General features: G+C 43.3%; 1 protein-coding gene across 1 annotated transcript in view; it reads right to left on the bottom strand.

Moving 5' to 3' along the window:
* Window positions 1–412: 412 nt before the first annotated feature.
* The window catches only part of LOC127047390 (cytochrome P450 4V2-like), a 31,079-nt gene continuing 11,461 nt past the window's right edge, over window positions 413–20,030 (bottom strand). The window contains exons 5-12 of the mRNA XM_050945505.1: window positions 16,705–16,895; window positions 16,204–16,273; window positions 11,934–12,060; window positions 9,705–9,896; window positions 8,104–8,206; window positions 4,757–4,891; window positions 4,084–4,263; window positions 413–585 (exon numbers count right to left, since the gene is read on the bottom strand). Coding sequence (XP_050801462.1) covers window positions 413–585; window positions 4,084–4,263; window positions 4,757–4,891; window positions 8,104–8,206; window positions 9,705–9,896; window positions 11,934–12,060; window positions 16,204–16,273; window positions 16,705–16,895 — 1,171 coding nt within the window. The remainder of the gene's footprint in view (window positions 586–4,083; window positions 4,264–4,756; window positions 4,892–8,103; window positions 8,207–9,704; window positions 9,897–11,933; window positions 12,061–16,203; window positions 16,274–16,704; window positions 16,896–20,030) is intronic.

Genomic DNA, 20,030 nt, shown 5'->3' with positions numbered 1-20,030 from the left:
TAAGAGACTATGGATGGAAGACCACCTTCATACACTCACCCTTGGGAGAGTGTAAGCTGGATATGTTCTGCAACTTTTCATCAAGGGGGAGAAGTCAGTCAGCTGACCATTTCATGGAGCAACATGAATGGTGGTCTCAGAGAAAGTGATATAAAGTGCCAAGAGAATGGTTAGTAAGGATATAAGATGTTCAGATGTCAACGCTACTTTCTGAGACATCGTGAGCCAACTGAACAGGAGGAAAAGATCATATCCTGAGATAAATATTTATAGTACAAAAGACCTAGAGGTTCTGAAATATTTTGATATATTTACAGTTCTTTTAAATCTTTTTGTGTGATCAAAGATCAGTGAACTACAGGATATTACTGAGCACATATTTTAGGATCTCAAATCCTTGTGAACTTTCTTCTTATGATACACTCTCTCTTCTCCTCTTCAGCTGGATCCAGATGCCCTTATTTGGGCAAAGAATTAGTTCTGAGAGCAAACCAAGTTCTTCTCTCTTTTGACTTGTCTCCACCCAAAAGTGCCGTAGGATGATGGCTAGAACAGCTTTCTCTTCCATCTGTGCAAAGCGCTGGCCTTCAGGTTAAATTGGAACATAAACAATAGTAATTTAGTACTAACAGTCCTCATAATTACACTTAAAAGATTTCCCACAAAATGCAGCATAGGAATAACTGTTCATCTGTAGTCAAAGATTATAGACAATATGAGCCAAATTCAGGATAGTAAAAATGTTACCAAGAATGGGATTTGTGATAGATCTGTTTCCTTCCATATCTACAGCAGGAAAGAATCAGCTTTAAAATATGCAGGGCCTCCAAGCAAGACGAGCTTAAAGTTTAATCATGGAGGAAAAACTCCTTGTATCATGGAGGAAAAGCTAATACAAAATGTGACCCTGTTATGTCACATATAGGCCTAAATGAGGATGAGGAGGAGAAGGGCTCAGCTCCAGGATCACAGCACATGGACAGCAGGAAGAGGAAGAGCACACATAGACAGAAAAATGACAGAGCTTTGTTGATTTTGTTTTTATCCTAAAAGTAGAGTGTGCTGGTGAAATAGGGAGGGGATAAATTAAACAAAGCAAAGGTTTAAGAGAAAAGTGGAGGAGGGAGAAAATAGAAATAAAAAGGAAGAGGAACTAAGCAAATTGACAAGGGTCACAGACTGGACAGTTAGACAAAGATTATATGGAAAGAGGCAGAGGATTTTAAAAGTTGTGTTGTGCTGTCTGTGAGAGCTATGGCAGTTTCCTGCAATATCTTTAGGAGATGTTACTGTATTAAGTGCATGTATCATTCTGGGCTAGGAATTGTATGTAATTCCACAGGAGAGGTAACCACAGCCCCTCTAGGAACTAAGAACAAGATGATAAGGCAAATTCACTCAGATACTAAAGCCTCCAGTGAGTTACCACCACCTGGAGAGGCCCGCATATACTAGTTCAGACTGGATTCTCCAGAGGCCAACAGACAAAGAAAGGACTTTTGGATGAATAGTCTGAATTTAAACTGACTCAGGGCCTTCTTTCTGATCCAGCAATCAGACAGGACCTGCTGTCCACGGGAAGGGCCCAGTTCTTAGGGAAGGATTGGAAGGACTGACACCAACCAGAGCCCTGGAGGAGATGGGGATAATCTTTGATAAGTTTTTTAGCACATGTGTAGGTTCTTTTTTTGTTTTTATTATGTTTTCTCTGTAATGCTTTTATCTTAAGAAAAAGTATACTTGCTTAGAAAAAGCTGTGTAATAACTTATAACGGTGGGTCATTTTGCTGTTTATAGTCTCTGAGGAGAAAATCAAAGCAGCTCTGCTTAGGCAGTCCAAGTTGCTGGGAAATTCACAGTAGGCAGGGAACTCTGCAACCTGGAAAAACCCTGGTCAGGAGGGAGAGAGTCATGAATCTCCACCCCAGAGATGTGATAGCTGAGGAGCTGGCAGCCTAGAATAGGTCATAAGGGGGAAAAAACATGTGCAGTTGCCCTGAACTCTGACAGTGTCTCTCTCTCTTCCCTCAACCCCTTCTCTGTATATTGTCTATTCAGACTGCAAGCTGCCTAGGGAGGAATCTTTATACCTGGAAAACACCTAAAACAATTTGGGTGCACTAGAAACAATAATTAGCCTGATGATGATAAGTTAGTTCCTCTTTCAATGCGCAAATATCTGATTAAGAATAAAGAGTAATTTTTATTCTTAATCTTTGTTTGTTTGTTTTGGGTTTGTTTGTTTTTAAATTAACTTCATTTGTATTTGGACTCCCGAGAATGTCTACTATAATTTTGCATTGCTGACCGAAGAGTTGCAACAGCTGTTGCTGAGAGCCTTGCCAACAATGGTGCTTCTGGCACTGAGACCAACCTATTCAAAATGGAATGAAATCCTGAAAATGAAATGAGATCAGAACAACAGACATTTGCCTTCTTCTCAATACTCTGCACCAATCATAGTTAATGTGGTAGAATAGTGCCTCTGGATTAAGGATCCATAAAGGGACAGCTTCTTTGATGTCACACCAACTATATAACACATACAATTCTCCAAAAGTTGTTTATTTTTGAATATACACAACTGAGTTAGGTGCTTCAGAAAAGCAAGTGCAGACACAGTCCCTTCCCTAAAAAGCTTACAAGTTTTAGGAGCTCAGTGACCGCCCCAGCAGTTACTGCAGAAGACCGTAGAGGGGTCTTAAATTTTCCCCTCCAGCCTGCAGTCCACCAGTGGTTGGGATCATAGTATCGCCAGCAAACATATCCCATGGGGAGAGAGAGAGAAAGAGTAGCTCATGCGGTTCCCTAGTGAGCTGTTGGGGTGTCTCTCAGTGACTCTGAAGTCTGACGGGAACCATGTCCAGCCCTTTTGAGTCAGAACTGATGTCAGCATGACACTGAGTTACACGAGGATCAAGTCCCAGTAAGGAGGAAACAAAGTGGACTCTGAAGACCCCCATGGGAAGAAAGAAAATGTAAATATGACATCAGGCTGAAGAATGAGGTACCAGTAAGAACTGCTCTGCCTCAGTTATTAAGCACACAGAATTGACATTGCCATTTGGATGCATAAGCTCTGCTGCGGGTACTGCAGCAAAGATAACTTCATCTAACCAGACTTAGTGGTAAGTTCAATAACCAAGTATGAAGGCTATCAAGGGGAAACCCTGCCTCAGGCATGCAACACAGCACCCCCCAGCAGCAGGCTACAGTATGACAGGTACCACTGCCTCTGTTTCCCCTTTTTGTTCACCCAGGAAACAGTCTCTGAGTGTCCAATACAAAGCCTGCCTCTCAGAATAATTTGTTCAAATATACTAGTGCATTCATTCCTCCAAAAGCCTTGTAGAAAAACTATTCTTGACAAACCCACAGTAAACATACAAAGGTGCAACTATTTTTCCATTCCCCTCTTCATGGACAACACCTCCAGGTTACTTACCTGGGAGTCAACAGCAGCACTGTGTTCCCAGACTCTTTGGCCCCTGATCCAGGGCCCACTCTCCAGGCAATGCACCAGAGAGTGACCAGTCTCATGATTCTTCCCATGGCTCCCTCAAGTCAGGTGTTCCACAAGAGAGCTCCCTGCAGTGTTCTATTCCCCTGGTCTCCCTGTCTGGGGGCCCCACCCCTGCTCAGGGAACATCCCTCCAGAGTCCATCCTCTTGCTTCCAAGCTCGTCTTCCCCTGCCCAAGCTGGATCTTTCCTTTTGCCTAGGGACCAATGCCCAAGCCTTCTGCTTATCAGGGTCTCAACTTCAGTCAGTTCTCACCAGCAGTTCTGTTCCAGCTGTCCTCAGAACTCAGCTGTATCCACTGGGTCTTATGTAGCCCTCCCAAGCAATGCTTGACAGCTCTTTCCTGTTGCTTCCTGTCTCTGACTCCTCTCAAGCTCTGATACTTCATGTCTCTGGCTCACCAGGTCTCCTTCCCTTTAGGGCCCAAGTACCCTCTTTTAAGTCTAATGGGGAGGGGAGGTCAACTAACCAGTCTTAGGTGCACTAATCTCTTCCTTCGTTAAGGGTCCGTGTCACCTCCCGACAGAGGCCTATTACTCTTCGGCATTTATCAACTACGTACCAATGCAGTTTCTGGATCCAGCAGAGAAGGGCACATATGCATATGGATGCCTTCCACTAGAATTCTCAGGAAAGAATCGCTCAGGCCTGAATTCCTCAGGGTCTGGGAAAACCTCTGGATCTCTGTGCAGTGCGTAAGTAACAATGACTACCTGTGTACCTTTTGGTATCTTAAATCCTTCTGCAAAAAAAGAATCAACATGCCAGTGAAGTAAGTGGCTTCCTGTAAATGGATACAAAGCACAAAAACAGTTCTTTACTTGTGCAACACCTTGACAGCAGATACTTCTCATAGCTAAAAATGATGGATACAGAAAAGGCTGAGACCTATTGCCCGTAAACATTCACAAAACTAACTCATCCTCCTCCTTAAAAACTCTCTTTTGCAGTGAGCCCTTCAAAAACTTGACAATGTCTAGACTGCTGTTGTGCTGACATAAGAGCCTAACCTGCTAACCAATAGGGTCTTATTGCTTTCTTGTACTCCACATTGGTCTGTCTGCATCCATCTGCTCTCCCTTGTCTAATATGTAGATTGTAAGTCCTTTGGGACAAAGAACATCTTTTTATACTTTCTTTGTACAGTACCTAGCCTAAATGGGTCCTGGTACATGGCAGGGGCTCCTATACACTGTGAAAATAAAAAATAATGATAAATAAATACTACTACTTACTAATATGACAATCTTCACTTGTGGTCCGGGCAAAGGATGGAACAGAAGGGAAGAGCCGAAGGGCTTCTTTAACAACACACTCAAGATATTGGAGCTTCTTCAAGTCATCCATTGTGACAGGCCGCTCAGAGTTCCCTGATTAGAATCACAACCGGGGTGTGAGAAACATCTGTCCTAATCAGACTAAAAACACAAGCTATCTTAAGGGGCTCCCAACTCACTTAAACGCTGACAAAACTACAACTCCACCACTCGGCTTATGTAACCTTTGAATGAGGTACAGTTTACATCATTGCCCTTCTCCAGTGCCTAAAAGAACCCAACTCCCATAGAAAAGCACCTGGAGACCCAGAATTCAGTCACTGAGTATTTTCAGCAAGGATTGCACAAGATCAACCTCCCCACATTCAAGTCCAAAAAGAATAAAAGGAATTAACTTAATTCTTAAGTAGCAGCTTTATAAAAACAAAAACATAATAATAATAGTCATAACAACAACTTAATTGCTACAACATAACATAGCTCCTTTATAATCCACATACATGATCTTCGCAGTTATACATAAACAAAAATAAAGAAAACAAATCAAATCTGAACAGGCCAGTCCCCACAGAAAGACAGTGAGAAGAGACTCAGAGTTCCAAAAGCTAGGGTTGAGTTCACCTGAGTCTCAGATACAATCTGCTGAGTTAGAAGCACTGCAGCAATATCGTCTTTCCTCTTGCTTGCAGAAATCTCCAGCTGGAATCCATGCAGACTAGACTGTTCCTCTTCTTCTACTGCAATCACTCAGTTAGCTAGCATGGGTGCAGGTATAATAGGCCAGGGAAGGCTAAGACTCCCTTAACCCAAGCCCTGGCCCTGCCCATGCTCTGCCCTTTCTCCAAGCCAGTGTTGGGAGTGGCTGGGGTCTCTCCAGCTATGGAGGTGGGGGAGTTCACGGCTGTGGTGGATAGGAGCGGTGATGGGGTGGGGCCTCAAGTGGAAGGGGTGGGGCCACATGGCTAGCATCCCCAAAGGGGGGGGGGCTCATATGCCAGCCATGTTAGCTAGTCAGCTAACTAATTAACTAAGCACTCACTTTAAGTATCCAAATTAAAAAAAACCTGCTGCAAAATACTTCAAAATTAATGAAAATAGCCTGCTTTCAGCTCCTGTGGCTCAGCTTCTTCCAACCCACACGAGGCATGTGGCCTTTTGTAAAGGAGCTGCCATGACTACTAGCCCTCATGGAGTTTGAGTCTAGTATCAGGGAACCTATTGAGTATACCCAAAATTACCACCCACAATTCCAGAAACTTCTGAGTGTGGAGAGTTAATTGTGCATCTGCCTAGCACCAATGACCCAGACACAACTCATTCCTACCCTTTACAGATCTCTTAAAGAGATCTCTCTCTTTTAGGGCCATGAGTTACACTTATGGGTTTGAATCATTTGTCTAAATATTTATTCTTGTAATTTTCTTCAACTACCATTATTACTTATTATTAATCATGGGTATTTTTAGTAAAATTCACAGACAGGTCACATGCAATAAATACAAATTCACGGTGTAATGCTTTGTACCTCGAGGAAACACCCATGTTCATCCTTGTAAAATTACTGTGTGGTATCCAATGCAAAGTTTGCCATGTCGAGTGTCTTCAGAAGGTTCATGATGCACTGAGCATTGTTGTTATAGTGATGTTATAGTAATTGTTGTTATAGTAATGTTATAGGTTGTAATTTCATGTATATAGTTATGATGCTGAAAATGTGTCTTCATGCCTTAAAACAAGCCCAGGCAAAAACTTCATACCTCATCAGAGCATGTATGAGACAAACCCAGCCCAGCCTCACAGGAACAAAAGACACTGGCTTAGGCAACACCAAAGGATCTGTTTGGACCCCTAAGTGAGTCACCTCCGCTTCCTTTGGCCAGTTTCAGACTGCAATGAGGTAATGCTCACCTGACTCTGAAGGGGAAGTGGGGCCAAAGTCAAGAGGGAAGAAAGAATGTGATAAAAGGGAGAGACATTTTCCATGCTCTTCTTCTCTCTTCCACCTCCATCTACAGATACCACACCAAGCAACTGAAGAACTGATCAAAGGGGAGAGCCTGCCTGAAGGACAACCAGCCAGCTTATGGTGAGAAACATCTAAGTTTATAGGGGCACTGAAAGTGTTAAGATCAGCTTAGAATGTGTTTTACTTTTATTTCATTTGACCAAATCCAACTTGTTATGCTTTGACTTATAATCACTTAAAATTTATCTTTATAGTTAATAAATCTGTTTGTTTATTCTACCTGAAGCAGTGCATTTGGTCTGAAGTGTGTCAGAGACTCCCCTTGGAGTAACAAGCCTGGTGCATATCAATTTCTTTGTTAAACTGACGAACTCATAACTGGACACTGCAAGATGGAGGTTCCTAGGGTTGTGTCTGGGACCGGAGATATTGGCTAATGTCATTCGGTTGCACAATCCAAGGAGTAGCTTACATGCCAAAGGCTGTGCATGAACAGCCCAGGAGTGGCGGTTCTCACAGCAGAGCAGGGTAAGGCTGGCTCCCAGAGTCAAGGACTGGAATGACCTATCAAATCACCAGTTCAGATAACACCAGAGGGGAACATCACACATGGCCCGTGACCTGTTTGTGATTTTTACTATATACCTCTGACTAAATCTTAGCTGGGAGGGTGGGACACTGCTCTGGGGAGAGACTAGGGGACCACTGCTCAGGGAGGGCAGGGGCCAGTGGCACCAGGTTTCAGGGGCTACCAAGCAGCAGCTGCTCTGGCTGCCCCCAGGGCCACCCACCCACCTCTGATCCCACCACCCACAGGATCACTGCGCAGGCAGTCCCCGGAACCAGCTGCTCCGGCCACTGCTGGGGCGGGAGTGGCTATCCCCAGGGCCACCTGAGGAGTTGGCCCCAGAGCCAGCCGCCTGGGCGGCCCTGGGAGTCAACCACACCAGCGGCTGCAGAAGTCATGGAGGTCATGGAAAATCATGGAATCTGTGACTTCCAGGACAGACACAGAGCCCTACTGATTATTTGTATTGCAGTAGCACCTAGGAGCCCAAGTCATGGACCAGGATTCCATTGTGATAGGCACTGTACAAAGATACAACAAAGAGATGGTCCCTTCCCAAAAGACTTTGCACTCTAAGTGATCTGTCATAATTTCTTTAGCATCAAATCAACCACCACTGATATATCTTTATACACAGAAGAGTTACAGCATGTAAAGTGGTGCGCCAGGTGTTTTATTTTCCTTTATAAATCTCTAGATTGAAGAGACTATTAAACCATATACTGTCAGTGCAAACTTACACCCACATCCAAAGAAAGAGTAGAAACTTACCAAACACTTTATCCAATTCTCTGTGAACTTTCTTCTGGGCTTCAGGATGACATCCAAGTAAGTAGATGGCCCAGTTAATAGCAGCAGCTGTTGTATCATGCCCCTAAAAGTACAGATTTACTCAGATGTTCATATCTGCATTATTCTCATGAATATGAAATTAAATATATTCAAGGAATTAGGGACATTTTAGTGATGTAGCCTAACTGTACAGATACAGAAGAAAAGGTAAGAATATATGAATCCATGTAAAAATCTAATACCTACGATTGAACAGGAAATAGCTAGTTGTGTAATATAATAGATGGAGACTAAAATGAGGGGGGGGGAATCATAATGTTAACAAGCAGAAGTCTCTTTGCCATTCCTCTTCTATTACTTAGCTAGGCTATGTTGACTGGGTGAAGGGTCTTCCTCTGCATTCAGACTCTGAGGAAGAGGTTTTCTATTGCTTCCTTTTAGACATTAGCTGGTTGACCCACTAAATCTCTCTGGACAGTCACAATAATTTAAACACTATATACTAATCTTAAAGTCACTACTTTTCCCCACAGTCAATTGTTGGAGGGGTATTTACCTTTCTTCACTGCTTTACAATGAAATATAAAGTATACAAAGTTACTTATCTTTTTCATCGTAAGATTGTAAAAACAGTATTACCATCAATTACCACAAGAGGGCATAGGAATATAATTTCCCTAAAATTATGTTATAAACATAAAACTGATCCAGTCTGGTACTGTAGGCTAACAAAAAAAAGGGAATGTTCACTAGCAACAGATTTTGTCAATATCTTAATTTTAATCAAATTTTCTGCAATCAAGCCCCAGATTAATAGCGATCATGGTACAATTCATCCCACTGCTTCTGGGAGTAAAGACTTACACCCGCAGAAAACAAGCAATATAGCAGTGAATCAGGCCCAATGTGATCATTTCCAGTTATCCTGTGTCACAATGGATATAACAGTAATGAAAAGGGACTAAAGACACCTAACAATGTGATTAGTAGCATGGAGAGATTTCAGTGTGAGAAGAGATTAGGACCATTCATATCAGGTGCAGCAATTGCTATATTTCTAGGTATCTATCTATCTAGTCTAGGTAGATATTACACAGCTTCCTCACTAACAGCCTGCTCCTGCTCCAAAGTCCATTCAAGTCAATGGAAAGACTCCCTTTGACTTGGATAGGCTTTGAATGAGGACCTACGGGTCCAGACCTGCAAACCCTGGCCCCCGGCAGTAGTTCCATAGTAGTCATGGGACTATTGGTGTGAGTGGGGACTGCTCAAATGTGCCATGGTTTGCAGGACTGGGCACATAGTTCTACCAGTGGACTTCAATCCTGATTTGGAAATGTGCAACTTTCCACCACAACATTGCAACTCGCAATATTGAAAATTTCTTGCTCTAGATATATTTTTTGTTCTGAAGAATGAGATTCTATACTGCAATGTGTGCATCAAGCTCTTCTTACATTGCTCCGACACTATTACAGTTATGACTGAATCATAAAAGTAAAGATTCTGTTCCAGTAAGAGTAAAACTTCAGTTCTGTAACAGTTCTCAAGCTCTGAAAGTCTACAGCTCCTTGGGGTACCTCAAACATGAAAGTATCCACATCCTCTCGAATATCCACATAGCTCAGTCTTTTTCCTTTGTCATCAGTTGCATTCAGAAGCATATCAAGAAAAGCTCTTCTCTTTTTGGACCCACTTTGTTCACATTTGCCTTCAAAGTCAATTTTATGTTGTTCATGTATCTTTATTTCATGGGATTTTTCTGCAATAACCTTTAATATAAAAACGTATATATAGTTCATGGCTTAAATTCCACAATCTAATGCTGTGTGGCCCCTGTTTGTATGCACTTTAAAATAATTTTTATCCCACATATTTAAAAATTCACTGTATCCTTGGCTCTATACCAGGGGTGGGCAAACTATGGTCCGTGGACTGGATCCGGCCCCTCCGGGCTGTGGATCTGGCCCACGAGATTGCCCCCCTTGGTGCCATGGGGCCCCACACTGCTCTCAGAAGCAACCAACACTATGTCCCTGCGGCCCCCGGGTGGGGGACAAAGGGTTCCATGAGTTGTCCTTGCCTCCAGGCACTGCCCACTGCAGCTCCCATTGGCCGGGAACAGGGAACTGCGGCCAATGGGAGCTTCGGGGGAGGTACCTGGAGGTGCAGCAAGGAAAGCACACGCAGAGCCCTCCCCCGCCCCCCACCAGGAGCCACAGCGCTTCCTGGAGCTGCGCGGTGTGGGACCAGGGCGGGCATGCAGGGAGCCTGCCCTGGCGCAGACTGCTGCCACCCCAGAGCCACTTTAGGTAAGCTGGGCTGGACTGGAGCCCGAATCCTTCCTGCACCTCGTCCCACAACTCCCTTCCCCAAGTCTCCTGCCTGCACCTCACACCCCTCCTGCACCCCAGCTTCCTGTCCTGAACCCCCTGCTACACCCTGCACCCCTCCTGCACCCCAACCCTTGACCTGAGCCCCCTCCCGCAGTCCACATCCCTCCTGCATCCTGCCCTGAGCCCCCTCCTGCACTCCACACCCCTTCTGCACCCCAACCCTCTTCCCTGAGCCCCCTCATGCACTCCACACCCCTCCTCTGCCCCAATCCCTTGCCCCGAACCCCTTCCTGCACACTGCACACCTGTCCCAGCCCTGCATACAATTTCCCCACCCAGATGTGGCCCTCGGCCCAAAAAGTTTGCCCACCCCTGCTCTGTACTATGCATTGGTTGGTGGTAGAAAGGGATCTACCCCATCTCCCTAGTACTTGTTTCCTATTGCATGCTGAGTTTGCACTCATCCATGCAGTGAATCATATATATTCTGAGGTTTTACGTCCTGCTTTTTCACAAACAGGCTACTTATGAGTATGAACCTAATGCTATAGACAGGAACACTTTGTTGACTCCTTGCTTTGATTGTTCTTCATTTCTGAGCCTCAGCACAGTGCCTCTGCCTTAGCAGGCAACATCACAATACTGTATAGTAACGTGACATTGCACAGAATGCAAATCAGCACCAAAAGGATGAAGAATCCCATTCAGATGTGGTACCTAATTCTCCTGGCCTTTTCACTGGTGTATCTTCATTGAATGCCATGGAGCTACAGTGATTTAAGGGCTGATTCCTGCACCACTGAAGACAATGTGCACAGGGCCTGGCTCTAAATGAGAGGAAAATCAGGCCCTGTGACTGAACATTCTTCTTTAAAGGGCAAATTCTGGTCTCAGATATGGGTGCACAGCTTCCATTAACTCAACTTCCTGTCACTGCAGAATCTGGTCTTTAGGTATTAATTAGTTTGTATTGCTTGATTAAAACAGATTTAAAAATACAGATAGGGCAGTTTTTAAACTCTTTATTTAAAGCATGGAATAATAAAGAGTCTTGACATTTGCAACAGCTGTGATTTTTACAGCTGTTACAAGACTAATGGTGAAGTGCTAGATTATTCTAAGATGTTCAGTACACTGTATGTTAAGAGAATTAAGATAATTTTCTATAGCTTCACCTCCTCCTCCAACTAAAGTATACTAATATAAATGATTATACTATTCCCATGTAAGGGTTACCCATTAGCTGAAACCAATAGATTCTAAGTTATTGCATCTTTCCCTTCAGGGCATTCCTTTATGGCCTGAATATCATAAATATTCTGTTTTCCTCTCCCAGACACATCTCTCAGAAAAGGTAATGTTTTCAATGGTTGAATGCCCAGCCACCAAATGCACAATCTGAAATCTCTATAATTTACTACAGTATTTCTCTCCATTGACTGGGACACAATATAAAAAGGAATAATAGGTTACATTGTCAGTAAAACTGTGAAGAATCTTGAGACTTCTATTATGTTCCCTTCCTTCTTGGAACATACAGTACATAAAGTCAGGCCAAAGCCAAGGACACCTCTGTCTCTGATGAAGGACGTCATTCATCCTAGGGTAACAAAAATAAACATTAAATTATAGTTATTTCTGAAAAACATCCCCAACACATCCACAAGAGCCTAACAGTGTCTAAATTTCCTGGTCCTGAACACAATGATGTAAGTACCATCTGATGTTGCAGAGACAATAATTTTGTCTAGTCCTCAGGGATGCCATCAATCCACTCTTTATTATTAATTACAATGCTCAGTATCATCTATCTTATTTTTCCTGTTTGTATGGACAGAAATGCTTCTATCAGGTTGTGGCAGGAGCGGTTTGTCCCCTGAAGGGTCATAGGGCCTAAGGATCATTCCACCCCATTCCATGGTGGGGCCCTTTTAAGGTTTGATACCCAAAAGTCTAGGAGAGGGACATAAGGCAGATATAGGGAGAGAGGAAGTGGTTCAAGGAGAATAGTCTGTATGTGAGGAAAACCTGTGCTTCTATTCCTTCCAGGAGCCAGAACCAGGAGCCTTGCAAAGAAGGTGGGGCAAGGATTCTCTCTCCCAACCATCCAGAACCAGCTCAGGGAAATTGACTATATCTATGCCGCTGCCTCCTTCCTCAGAAGAGGGAGACACCAGCAGGACAAGGTGACCTGCTGAACCCTTGGAGCCTGGGGACTAACTGGAGAAAGGGACTAGGTGAAGGAGAAGCTGGTTGAAAGCAACAGCTGGGCTGTCCATATTTCTTCAGACCAATAAGGGGCGCTGTGGGCCTCATGTGCCCCAAAGGGAGCAGCTTGATAGAAAACCTCAGCCACAAGAGAGAGCTGTTCAGGCCCCATAGCTTTTGCGGAAGCTATGTAAAGTAAATAAATCTGAGCCCACGTGAAGAGGAAATGTTTAAAGACACTGGAGGCAAGTGAGTTTCTTCTGAACTCCTGTAGATGGAACTGAGGGAAGTGTGCCTGCAGGACCTCCCTGTGCCACAAGGGGAAGCACTGGCATTGCCCTCTGCCACACAAATGAAATCTATTCCTGTCTAAAAATCAGAATTAATCAAAGAAGTTTGTCACTATGAAAAAGGAACATGTGCCCCCATTTTCTCTCACAAGGTATGTTTCTGCAGTAACTCAGATGTCAGTGGGTATACTGAGAACAAAAGGTTGAGGGGGGGGTTAATTAAATCTAACAATTTACATGACCTTTCCTCTGATTTCAACCTCTCCACAATTCAGATGCATAAGCAATTCCATAGTTTGTTTATCAGATGGCAAGGTTTCAGAGTAGCAGCCGTGTTAGTCTGTATCCGCAAAAAGAACAGGAGTACTTGTGGCACCTTAGAGACTAACAAATTTATTTAAGCATAAGCTTTCGTGGGCTACAGCCTACTTCATCAGATGCATGCAAGGGAAAATGCAGTAGGAAGATATATATATATATATACACACACACAGAGAACATGAAACAATGGGTGTTACCATACACACTCTAATGACAGTGATCAGTTAAGGTGAGCTATTACCAGCAGGAGAGAAAAAAACTTTTTGTAGTGGTAATCAAAATGGCCCATTTCCAACAGTTGACAAGAAGTTGTGAGTAACAGTGTGTGTGGGAGGGAAAATAAACATGGGAAAATAGTTTTACATTGTGTAGTGACCCATCCACTCCCAGTCTTTATTTAAGCCTAATTTAATGGTGTCCATTTTGCAAATTAATTCCAATTCAGCAGTTTCTCATTGGAGTCTGTTTTTGAAGGTTTTTTTTTGTTGTAATATTGTGACTTTTAGGTCTGTAATTGAGTGACCAGGGAGATTGAAGTGTTCTCTGACTGGTTTTTGAATGTCATAATTCTTGACATCTGATTTGTGTCCATTTATTCTTTACGTAGAGACTGTCCGGTTTGGCCAATGTACATGGCAGAGGGACATTGCTGGCACATGATGGAATATATCATCACATTGGTAGACGTGCAGGTGAACGAGCCTCTGATAGTGTGGCTGATGTGATTAGGTCCTATGATGGTGTCCCCTGAATAGATATGTGGACAGAGTTAGCAACGGGCTTTGTTGCAAGACTAGGTTCCCGGGTTAGAGTTTTTGTTGTGTGGTGTGTGGTTGCCGGTGATAATTTGCTTCACGTTGGGGGGCTGTCTGTAAGCAAGGACTGGCCTGTCTCCCAAGATCTGTGAGAGTGATGGATCGTCCTTCAGGATAAGTTGCAGATCCTTGATGATGCACTGGGAGAGGTTTTAGTTGGGGGCTGAAGGTGATTGCTAGTGGCGTTCTGTTACTTTCTTTGTACTCTAGTAGGTGACTTCTGGGTACTCTTCTGGCTCTGTCAATCTGTTTCTTCACTTCAGCAGGTGGGTATTGTAGTTGTAAGAATGCTTGATAGAGATCTTGTAAGTGTTTGTCTCTGTCTGAGTGGTTGGAGCAAATGCAATTGTATCGTAGAGCTTGGCTGTAGACAATGGATCGTGTGGTGTTGTCTGGATGAAAACTGAAGGCATGCAGGTAGGTATAGCGGTCAGTAGGTTTCCAGTATAGGGTGGTGTTTATGTGACCATCTCTTATTTTCACTGTAGTGTCCAAGAAATGGATCTCTTGTGTGGACTGGTCCAGGCTAAGGTTGATGGTGCGGTGGAAATTGTTGAAATCGTGTGGAATTCCTCAAGGGCTTCTTTTCCATGGATCCAGATGATGAAGATGTCATCAATGTAGTGCAAGTGGAGCAGGGGCATTAGGGGACGAGAGCTGAGGAAGCGTTGTTCTAAGTCAGCCATAAAAATGTTGGCATACTGTAGGGCCATCCGGGTACCCACAGCAGTGCCGCTGATTGAAGGTATATGTTGTCCCGAAATGTGAAATAGTTATGGGTGAGGAAAAAGTCACAAAGTTCTGCCACCAGGTTTGACGTGACATTATTGGGGATACTGTTCCTGGTGGCTTGTAGTCCATCTATGTGTGGAATCTTGGTGTAGAGGGCTTCTACATCCATAGTGGCCATGATGGTGTTTTCTGGAACATCACCAATGGATTGTACTTTCCCCAGGAAGTCAGTGGTGTCTCGAAGATAGCTAGGAGTGCTGGTAGCATAAGGCCCGAGGAAAGAGTCTACATAGCCAGACAATCCTGCTGTCAGGGTGCCAATGCCTGAGATGATGGGGCATCCAGGATTTCCAGGTTTATGGATCTTGGGTAGCAGATATAACACCCTTACTCGGGGTTCTAGGGGTGTGTCTGTGCGGATTTGCTCTTGTGCTTTTTCAGGAAGTTTCTTGAGCAGATGGTGTAGTTTCTTTTGGTAACCCTCAGTGGAATCAGAGGGTAATGGCTTGTAGAATGTGGTGTTGGAGAGCTGCCTAGCAGCCTCTTGTTCATATTCCGACCTATTCATGATGACGACAGCCCCTCCTTTGTCAGCCTTTTTTATTTTGATGTCAGAGTTGTATCTGAGGCTGTGGATGGCACTGTGTTCTGCACGGCTGAGGTTATGGGGCAAGTGATGCTGCTTTTCCACAATTTCAGCCCATGCACGTCAGCAGAAGCACTCTATGTAGAAGTCAGTCTGTTGTTTTGACCTTTGAGAGGAGTCCACAGAATCCTTCTTTATATATATATCTTCCTACCATATTTTCCATTGCATGCATCCGATGAAGTGGGCTGTAGCCCACAAAAGCTTATGCTCAAACTATGGAAAGAAATTCTGCTAGAACAATTTTTCAGTGTCACATTCACACAATTGTGACTAAATAGAAATTATGGAACAGAAGTATTAGCTTTGCTCTATGAGGGGTTTAGGCCATGCAACATAGCTTCAAACATTACCATTCTATTCAGATAGCATTTCACTCCCACTTTGCACCAGTGGGAATGGTTGTACAAGGTGCAAACCAACAGTGAATTGGGCCCAATGTGCTATGTGGATTCAGTGTGCCACCCTCCAGAGAAAGCTCAAAAGAGCCATGGTGACTATTCCAGCCAACATTAGCCATGGAGAGGCTGAACTGCAACTGAAACCTGTTCACAGGTTGGAGCAGCTGGCCTTGTGCTGCCGTTATAGACATCTCATCTGTGCATGGACAGCTTACATAGCTTCTACCATCGTCCTGACACTCTACCTCCATATACAGCCTCCCTCATCCCCACAGATAAGCAAGGGAGGACTTAGGTGGCACAGAAGGCCTTGTGAAGGTCTACACTCACTTATAAACAGCCCAGACATATTCAGAATCCCTATTGTTCTGTGCACCCACATTCTTGCCCATCGCAGTTTCTAGAAAAAGAGGAAAAGAGAAATTTACTAAAGTTAACTGGGTGAAAAGTCATGAAAGCATTGCAGCCATTTACATCCTCATCTCATGGCGTTTCTCTTTTTTTAGAATGTGTACTCTCTTTGTGAGTCTAGCCCTGTTACCCCTATTCCTTTCATTCTCCCTCAGTTTACATTCCATATCCCTGTTTTACCCCATGGACAAAGGATTCTCATAATACAATATTTGATTGTTCAAACAGATGCAAAAATAATTAAAATAGAAAAGATGTCTTCAGGGTAGATAATACAGAAGTATTGTTACAAGACAGGAAGGGCCTTTTTGTCAGTTATCTCAACTAATTAAATTGCAGCATTGTAACTGTGCTACTTTTAAGTCTCCTTATCATTTACAGCAGGTTTATAGCAACTGCTGAATCATCACCAGGACTTACCACAGATTATATCCAGGGCACAGAGCGTGATGTCTAGAAAGCAATCAAAGGGCTCTTTGTCAACGTGCTTTTCAAGTTTATCAACCAAAATATTGGCTTGTTCATTCATAACTTCTAGGAAATCAGCTAAGATTGTGAAGTGGAACGTGGGAGTTATCATTTTCCTTCTGGAACGCCACTTATCTCCAGCGCTACAAAATAAATCATTGGAAATTAAGTATAAACAACTCATCAAAAAGGAAATAATGAAACTCTTGAGTAGTTACAATTTGTAGATAGATTCTTAAAGTTAATATTTTAGAAGGTTGTCAATGGCCAATGTAGTCTCTCTGTCAGCCCATCTTCATTAATGACACTGATGACTAGCTCTAACGATTTGTAACATTTTTCATACATAGATTAATGTCAGTAGTTGCAGCCAGCACCACTCACTATAAAGGGCAAAGTGGACGTACATTTTGCTACAAAACTCTTCTAATCATACAGTGCTACTAACAGCTTGGTGCTAACTGCTGCAAGACAAATACTGTGAACAAAGTTACATGAAGGCAAGGGCAGACTGAGAAGGCACTTGGGGTGGAAGTGGGTGAGGAGAAGAGTAAATAAAAAGCCCTTTGTTAAATATTTGGCATCCCAGCCTGGCTAAGCCCATCTTCACTGATAATCATAAATGGTCGCTGCCCTCATTTTTCCACTGCGTAGAACAGTGAGGGTTAGGGATAGTTATAGCCTAATATGGGTCTGGTTTTTGGCATCAGTATCATCTATCAACCATTACTCAGAGAAGAGGATTCATCTCTCATAGAGCTGTTAAGGTGATAGGACAGATGCTGGGCAAGTATATGCTTCTGTAGTCCCTACCCCGTGCAGGTAACAGGGTGCCCCAAACAGCCCTCTCTGCAGAACGAATCAGCACACAAGTAGCTGTTTCCATTGCAGTGAGTCCAAATAGTTTTCCCTCTTCCCATGGAACTCTTTTGGGAGACCTGATCCCATGCTCCCAAGACATCCAGTTCACTCTGGGGTGGACCAGGTCTACTCCACTGCCCTGTTTGCTAGAGTGTCTAATTATACTTTTTAAGTCACCTCCTTGCTTGAGTTTGAGGTATGGATGTGCTTGATTGTGTCTGATCATAACAGCAGGCTGGCCAAAGGAGCCAGTAGGACTTCTCCATTTAGCTACTCAGCAGCCTGTCTGCTCATTTTGCAATCTTAATAGTAGACCTAGGCTGTGTCTCAGTACAGAACATTCTTGTTTTTAGCAAAACTCCCAGAAACCCCTAAACTTCCTTCCAATTTGTAAGTGACCCCAAACAGAGCATTTCCTTGAACCTGACCCTCCCTTTTCTATCATGGAAATCAGAAATACAGCATTGCTATGAGATCATTCTCATCCTATGTGATCCAGCCACAGTGTTAGTTCATTCCAAGTTTCTAAAACAGCAAAAAAAAAAAATGAACAAAATCATCAAAATAATTAGAAAATATCTGAAATGGCAGATACATGTTAGACAGGTGCTTGCAAAAGCAGTGTAAGCAAATACTGCCACAAAAGAAGCAAGTGTCATTCTGGGATTTATTAACAAGTATCATATGTAAGACATAGGAAATAATTGTTCTGCTCTACTTGGCATTAGTGAGGCCTCAGCTGAAGCACTGTGTCCAGTTTTGGGCACTACACATTAGGAAAAATGTGGACAAATTGTAGAGAGTCCAGAGAAGAGCAACAAAACTGATAAAATATTTAGAAGCATGATCTATGCAGAAAGGTTGAAAGAACTGGCCATGTTTGGACTAGAAAAGAGAAGGTTGAGGGAGGTCTTCATAACACTATTCAAATATGTAATAGGTTGTTATAATAAGGACAGTGATCAAGTTTCCTCCATATCCGCCAAGTGTCAGACAAGAAGTAATCAACTTAGTTTGCAGAAAAGGAGATTTAGATTGGATATTAGCAAAAAGCGTTCTAGCTATAAGGATAGTTAAGTAGGGAATAGGTTACCTAGGGAGGTTGTTGAATCCCCATCACTGGAGGTTTTTAAGAATACAGTAGATGAATGCTTGTCAGGGACAGTCCCTAGATATACTTAATCCTCCCTCAGTGTAGGAAGAAGGGCTAGAGGACCTCTTGAGGTTGCTTTGAGCCCTACATTTCTCTGATTCTATGCACAGTAGGATAGAGGGGGCGAAAATGTGGCCCATCCAGGCTCCTCCCTCACCCAGTCCTCTCCAGATGTAGAATTATGTAAGAGATATCTCCCTAATTTTGGGTTCACCAGGACTAATGGTGTCTCCCCTCCCTCCAACCACATCCTCTGAGAAAGATACTGCAAGATGGAACCAACCAGAGAATGAATCCAGCAGAGCACCTGCAAAAGCAATTTAAACAGGCATCCATAACACTGATAATATTTTCCACAGCTTTGACGGGACTTTCTCTGACCTGTGCTGACTGGCTGTTTGCTCCAATCATCTCCTCCTCCTCTCACGGGCTCTTTACTTCAATTTCATGCCACATCTGCCTCTCATGTTACTTCTTTCCCTCTTCCCCTCACCTTTCTCCCTTCTCTTATCTTCCCATTTAGCACATATATCATTAACCACCACCACCATCCCCCCCACACACACACTCACCCAAAAATAGGAAACTAACATGACAGTGTGTGTGATATCCCTTTCCCTTGTCCATCTTGTCCATGTAGGGTATGCTACACTTTGAGCTGGACGTGTGAATTCCAGCTCAAGGAGATATCCTCACACTAACTCTGATTGAGCTACCACAATAAAAATAACATAGCCTTGGCAGTGCAAGTGGCTAGTGTTGCCTGATTCTTTAGTGGTTATCAATTATTATTGATTTCCAATTATTTCTGATTTAAACAGCTGAGTGGCTGTAGGGTTCTGGTCCCAGAATCAGGCACAATAGAATCAAGGTTATTCAATATAAGCAGCAAAGTTCAATATGTGGTTGGGAATCCTAGTATGCACAATGGAGACACTCACACTAAGGGCAGAACAAAACTTTTATTAGCACAATTAGTAAAGACAGAAAAGCTCCAAACCACATAAAGACTTAAGGTGATATCTTGCACCCATTCTTCACCTATATGTTCATATATTTACAACCTTCCTTGGGAATTTGGTGGTAAGTGACAAAGGTCCAGCCCTGTCCCTGGCATGCCAAACTTGTCTGATGGTCCAGATCTCCCTCTTACTTGGTGGTCTGGCCTCTTATAGAGCCTAGGGGCAGTCACAAATATTCATTCAAATACCCAGCCTCCCTTGTCCATATTTAACTTCCTTACCCTAATAATGTTGGGGTATAT

This window comes from Gopherus flavomarginatus, chromosome 3 (assembly GCF_025201925.1).
Source record: "Gopherus flavomarginatus isolate rGopFla2 chromosome 3, rGopFla2.mat.asm, whole genome shotgun sequence".
Classification (NCBI taxonomy): Eukaryota; Metazoa; Chordata; order Testudines; family Testudinidae; genus Gopherus; species Gopherus flavomarginatus.
The sequence above is the reverse complement of the archived record's forward strand: the minus strand, read 5'-3'. Positions and strand labels throughout refer to the sequence as shown.